Source organism: Labrus bergylta, chromosome 21 (assembly GCF_963930695.1).
Source record: "Labrus bergylta chromosome 21, fLabBer1.1, whole genome shotgun sequence".
In the NCBI taxonomy this organism is placed as follows: domain Eukaryota; kingdom Metazoa; phylum Chordata; class Actinopteri; order Labriformes; family Labridae; genus Labrus; species Labrus bergylta.
In genome coordinates, this window is record NC_089215.1 from 22856534 (window position 1) to 22863354 (window position 6821).

General features: G+C 43.7%; 1 protein-coding gene across 1 annotated transcript; it reads right to left on the minus strand.

Moving 5' to 3' along the window:
- Nucleotides 1–745: 745 nt before the first annotated feature.
- metrn (meteorin, glial cell differentiation regulator) lies at nucleotides 746–6367 on the minus strand. Its single transcript, XM_020637621.3, has 4 exons — nucleotides 6048–6367; nucleotides 4936–5369; nucleotides 3263–3322; nucleotides 746–2622 (listed from the first exon to the last, which is right to left on the minus strand). The coding sequence occupies exons 1-4, from the start codon at nucleotides 6152–6154 to the stop codon at nucleotides 2309–2311; spliced, it is 915 nt and encodes a 304-aa protein (XP_020493277.1). The 5' UTR covers nucleotides 6155–6367; the 3' UTR covers nucleotides 746–2308.
- Between the last annotated feature and the right edge of the window lie 454 nt (nucleotides 6368–6821).

The following is a 6821-nucleotide window of genomic DNA, read 5'->3' on the forward strand; positions in this document are numbered from 1 at the left end:
ATGTCCATTGTGCATATCTGTAGGCCTACAGGTGTTCTTGTATTATACACCAGTCATCCTCTCATCTTTTATAGCAGAAAGTAATGGTGAGCCATAGCAGATTACAGATATATATGTGGTGCTGTTAAAGAACTCCACAAGTACAGATATTAAAAAAACAACACTTTTGCATAAGGCTGAATGCATCTTATTGCCCAGTGAGAAAGCATGCCTCTTTTTTTTTTAGTGGATCTCTTCAGTGGAATGGAGACATTTACTTCGATTGTCCTCACGTACATGTGTTCAGGATAAAGCGAGCGACTGTGTGGCACCTCACTTCAGCCCAGGCTGCCAGGCCGCTCCCTTAATGGCAATTTATTACTTCCTGAATCCTTAAAAACGGGAGGCCGAGGACAACAGAATTCCAACTGCTGTTTTCTACCTCCTTCCCCGTCTGAACACACTCAGGCTCCCTAAATCTCTCCTCCTTTTAGGCCTCTCGCTCTCCAAGGCAAGCTGTTTGTTCAGAGTTTTCAAGGAAGTGATTCATTGGCACTTGAAGTGAGTTATGTCTGAGAAAAGTTTACCATGTAAGAAACCTTTGGACCCCGAATGCTTTAATGTAGGTCGGACTGTATTGATGTGTTAGTGGAGAGGTTGAGAGAGCTGATGAATTAATGGCTGCATTATGTGTGAGGCATGAAATGAGCTCAAAGAAAAAATACAAGAAAGGCTTTGAAAGGATAAAGTGCCAACAACAAGAGGGTTTTCTTACAGGATATTTTAATAACACAGACACACATAAAAATAATCCACAATACTGACACAATTTAGTTCTTTCCACAGACTCTTTTTCTAGAATTTTTTTATGAACATATGTACATTCACATTGATATGGACAAAAATTTACATAAAGACAACAACAAAATGGCAGTGTATGCATTTAAGACATTAACGGAGCTTCAGCACAAACAGTTATTTGGTATGAACCCCTCAACTTGTTGATATAGTGCACATAAGATATGAAGTCATTTTAACAGGACAGATTTTTGAAAAAATGCATATTTAATCGTTCTATTGAGCTTGCCTTGTTCAATGACACGTTTTCACACCAAAAGCTGTTTTGATGTCTAATTGATGTCTTATTGGCTGTTGTAATCAGTTCTGTGAATATTATGAATGATTATACACTTCTTTTTTTTTTTTTTACTTGACATCATCTAATCAACAACAAAAATAAGAACTGCTTTGGCAACAAGGCTGAAAATCCACCCCGAAACATGTTTTCAATCATTCTCATTCAAATTAAAAGCAGTCCAATTAAAAACGTGTCGCAGAAATATTGCATTGCTACTTCGATGGAATGTATTGTTGGAAAAATGAGTGTGTGAATGTGTAGGTGTGACCTGCCGTGTGAGCGCTTTGAGTAGTCAGAAGACTAGAGAACGCGCAACAATCTCAAATCCATTTACCCAAATGAAACAGGCTTCTTTAATGTGGGCGTCTCCTTTAACAATATAAATCTCAGAGTTGGCTTGAATGTAAAAGTGCTCTCAGCACCACGTTGAGCTGTGTTAGCTGCTCAGCTCTGTGTCACTATCATGTACGAGCATCACATCATCTGTACATAAATTAAATTCTCCATCGCTCTGCTATGCTACATATAGTTGCTTTTTTTTGGTTTTCAGTGCTTGCAGCGTCACACCTTACAGTTTGTTCCCTTCCCTTCATCAGTGCAAATATATCATCTTTTAAAATGTTTTTAGAGAGATTTTTTTTAAATATCCTGTATAAAAGTAAGACTGCAGATGAGCCCAGGTGAGGGTTTTACAGCAACATGACCAGACATCTCTGGACAAAAGAGGCCCAAACTGAATCTTATCTTGGATGCAGACTCATAGGCAGTAAGCTTTATATCAACCTTTGCAGAAATGTTCCTGAGTTTCTACACAGTGACCCTCAATAACCCTGAACTAATGGCCCCACTTCATTTATTCCCAATGGAAAGCTTTGTAAGAGATTTTCTCTGAAGCTGCGTGATGGCATTACTCTGTGTGTAGATGCCTATAGTCTGCACTTCATGTCCCATCTCCACCTGTTTCCTTCTGACCTTCCTGCCTGCTAATTGCACTGAAATGGTGGTTTAGGGGAAGTCCATTTCACTCCATGGTCCTTTTGGGAAGACGATTTCCATCTGTGCCATGTTGTAACATCAGCCAACAGATGCACACTGGCTTGTTCCCAAACATGCAGCAGGACTAAGTTGGGCCTAAACCTAAGTCTGGCCTTGACTCTGAGAACAGATGAGTGTTTGCAGAGTGTTTTTTCCTCAGTCTACAGGCAGCTCACAGGGGATCTGCTGCGCTGCTTTGGCCATCATATAAGCCCTCTGGAAGTCCTTGTAGCGGGGCGCGCAGCCCAACCAAGCTTCTCCGAAGTGGACCCGGCCCGTGAAGAGGAAGCTGCCGGGCCCGGGTTTGACGCCACACTGTAGCAGAGTCCTGACCTCGCCCCGGCTGCTCAGGCGACTGTTGCCTGTGAACAGGGAGTACTTCTGACGAAACACCCGCGTAGCGCTGACCTTAATCACTGCAGCTCGCAGGGTCTCATCCTCGGCCACCAAGCGGATGTTACCTCGCACAACTGTGGAAAAACAGAACATGAAGGTTATTTAATGATATAGAGCTTTAACATGTGTTTTTACTTTTATTTTTTAAAGAGTTGTTTATGTCAGTAAAATGTAACTGCAAATCAGCCGCTGTGTCTTTTCCCTTGCATAATGTTTTTACAGAAGAACACTTCATTTAGGCCAAAACACAAGTCTATGTTTTGGAATCAATATCGGAGAGGAATAAATACTATTGAATATCTGCAGTGTTTTTGTCATCTTGCACATTATATATTATTTTAGGGCTACGCTAACTAATCCTTTCAGTGCCACTATAGCTCAATCAGAGGCCTGCAGATTCTTCTCTGGGTGGGTGGTGTTAGGATTAGTCCACTACAGCGCCTCCATTAGGGGCTCCTGTGTGTGTGTGTGTGTGTGTGTGTGTGTGTGTTTGGGGGTGCAGGGAGCTGCTTTTCCACCTTTAACCTTTGCACTTTTGAGATAAGAGGATTTGGAGGCACTAGGGTGCTCTGACTTTAAAACCGATTTGACACAAACCATTTGTAGATCCTGACCAGAGATCATCTAGTGGATTTAAAATTTGCTGTCAGGGGCGACATTTGCATTCCTGGTTCTAAGAGCTATATCAACAACTTTTTATATCAGTTATCTTACCAAAGTCACTGGTGCAAACAGCCATCAGGATCTCAGTGTTGTTGCAGGGTCTGCAGGCATCTGGAGAAAAGGAAAAAGAAATAAAAGAGAGGAAGAGTCAGTTGGTGACCTCTTATAACTCTCTAAACGGCGACTAAACACCTTTATGCTAATACGGATATAAAGGGAATCAACAACGGCGGTTCCAGATCAGATGCACAGGAATGTGACATGTAAATCTGGATCTTAAACTTCCAGTAACAAAAGAGAGACCAACCACTGCGGTGTAACAGACAGCTGCTACTTTTACAGTTGGCAGAGGAGGACCAGTGGAGCTTTAAGGTGTGAGCTTTTTCAACCCAGACAATTTAAAAGACCAAATGAAACTTCCCCTCTTAAAGCCTTCCAGGGTGTCTACAGTCACACCTCATCAAAGCCTGCAAGAACTAAGGGCTGAGAAGAGTGAGCGTGGGGGGAGGACTTTCATGTTTTTATTTTCACAAGGAGAACAATCCTAATTCCCAAAAATACTTAATTAAATCCTAACTAGACAATGCAACTTCCTAAAAGTGGTTACAGGACTTGCAGACAGCAGCAAATAGGTTTGAACAAAACCGACAAAGCTTTTGTCCAACTGCACTGACTGAACTGGGATGTGGGTAGGGGGAGAAAAAAAAAGTCCTGGCATTTTTTAAACTTCTCCTTGTGGTTCTTTGGAGGCCCCCTTGCCCACCCTACACATTCTCCTCCTTAGTGAAAACCTCTTGATAAATGAGATTCCTTCCTCTCTAGTCCACAGCAAACCCCCCATCCAAAACCTAACCAGTGTGTGTGTGTGTGTGTGTGTGGGAGAGAGAGGGGGGGGGGGGGGGGTTATACCCCTACAGACACGTCTCCCCACAGAGAGGCAGCTCAACAAAAGAGACGAGCATCTCAGCTGGGCAGAGGCCTCCCTGTTGGCTAGGAGACGGCAGTAATCCCAGAATACTCATGCGGCAGCCATTCAAAGGGGCTCTGGACTCTGGAGAAAGCCCCACATACTGTGCTTTTGTCCCCCCCTCCCCCCTCCCACTCCTCCTGCCCACTCCACAGCTCCACTTCTCCTACTCCAAACCAGCACTCCACTGTGGGGAAAGTTTGACCACTTCCTCCTCTGTGTAGCTCTGCGTGGGCTGTGGAAAGTCCAGGCCGCCCTCAGAGGCCTGGGATCAATTATGAATCATGTGCATGGAGGATTTTAATGGTGTGTGATATCACCAGAGCTGTGGTTCAACCGTGCATCCACCCAAAACTTTTCAGGAAGGAAGAACCAGTTTTGAGTTTCTTCATGACTTTTTTGGCCAATGGTGTAAAAAACTGGAAAACATTGCTCTCATGATGACAGCAACACTGATATCAATCTATATCACTATAGATAGATACTGATATCTACACCAACACCAAGTTTTAGTATCGGCCTCCAACACTGCTTAAAATGCAGGTATCAGGGAATACACACCATAGCAGGGAGTGTCTATCGATGCCAACAAAACAAAACCATTCTGTGTTTTCCACTATATGTATTGTTTAGGTATCAGTATTGGTATCAGGAAGGCAAAATGTGATTGGAACATCTCTATGACCGTCCCATCAACATTTGTCTCCCCATGTTTAAGTACAATCCAACATGGCTACATCGTCTCTCCCTGACTCACCTTCACTGTTGATGCGGTGTGAGTCCAGGGACAGCCGAGCGGTCCAGTCGCCCCTCAGCTCATATCTGAAGGTAGCGATCCTCCTGCTGATGTCCTGGTGAGGAGTCGCTTGAAGGAACAGAGCCACCTTCTCCCCTGGCAGGCGGCTGAAGCAGCGGACCCTGGGCGGGGGAGACGACTCCAAGCGGTCCCCGACGAGGAGCTCCAGGACCCCGTCTCTCTCCAGGTACAGCTGGGCTCCATGGAACTGTTCTGAAGGCTTCACGCAGGCTGTGATGAGGCCTGAGCTGCTGCCACCGGGACCCACCGCCACAGAGGGCAGGCGGGGGGACAGGGAGAGGCGCAGGGCTCCTTTGGGATACAGCCAGTCCAGGGTGCCCTCTGAGCAGTGGAGGGAGATCTGCTCCACACTGCCCTGCTGCTGGGACAGACCACTGTGTGTGAGAAAAACAGAAATGAAGGTTAAATAAAGTTGTTTTTTTTAAGCAGGAGCTTAGGGTCCTGGAGGGAAAATCCCCCAAAAACTGAACTCTATACAATAAATGTGAGCCCTGCAAACCTGCAAATCAAGCAGACTTTTCATTACAAAATAATTTAAATCCAACATCAATTTACAAAATACATTTAGATTCAACTTTAGTAGATCTCATGAAGTCACACTCAGAGAATGCGCCTCCTACTGGCAGCTGTGTGCAAGCGTGGCCAAACCTAAGCATCGTAAAACCTAAACTCCTACAAAAAGAACTTCAAAACCTCTGCAGATATTATTTTTTGCAATATATCAGTAATAAAACTATTCTTCAATAACGGAATGCACAGTGTGCTTTCAGAGTTAATCCTGCAGTCTCCTCTGTGTCTGGACCCCCCTTTGCCTCCTGCAGACAGCAGCCCGGAGGCGGAATCGCAGCAGAGAACTACAAACATTTTCATTTGCGCCCAAAGAGCAAGTCTCAACATGTTGCATTGGAACAAACATTGTCCTATACCAGCGGTCAGTCCATGTGAAAAACCAAAGAGACACGCGGAGCATCTCTGAATGGTAGCCTATATTCAACCATCTTTTACATTCAGCCACATGCAGAAACAGAAAAGATCAAATGGGAAATACTTGCCTTCCTCTCCAGCTGCACTGGTCCTCCGAATAGTTTGACAAAGCCACGTCAAAAATAGCAAAAAGGAAAATCCACATTGCGTTAATCCAAACTCCGGATGAAGCCATTTTCAACGGTGGATGGTGCAAATAAAAGAACACGGTAATAAAAGGTAAATCCAAAAACTGCGTTGTTTCTAAACCTGTGCGACTGAATCTCCTCTATAAAACAAATGAGAGTCTATCTGTGATCAGCTCCATAGTTCAGTATCCTCTTACCCTAAAGTGTCAGATAAGACACCTCTACAGTCCCCTCTAAACTTCTCCGGACTGTGAGTCAGGGAGACGCAGTGTTCTCAAGTTATTCCCTCACTGAGAAACTTCACGGACCAATCAGAGGCCGAGGACCGAAACTTTAAACCACTCACACACTACGGAGGGGGAAGGTCGTCTGAGCTGCAGACAGAGTGCATCAGTATGCAGGTTTCCATTCTCCACCGTCCACAGAAGATGCAGAAGATGCTGCCTTACAAAGTACAACATTTAAAGAAACTTACAGCTTACAGCTATGTTTCATTGACTTTCCTTTCATTTCTGATTTGCTCTTTCTTCATTTAAAAAAAAAGAATTATATTGCATTACTGAAATGATTTTATCTGTTAAATTATCACATCTAATGATTTTATTTTTAGCTGTAATTTGAAATCCTGTTTGAAACATAAAAGAACAAGTAAAAAGTTCATTATCACCAACTTTTAAGACCCCTAAAAAATACGTTTTTTTAGTTGCAATGCAT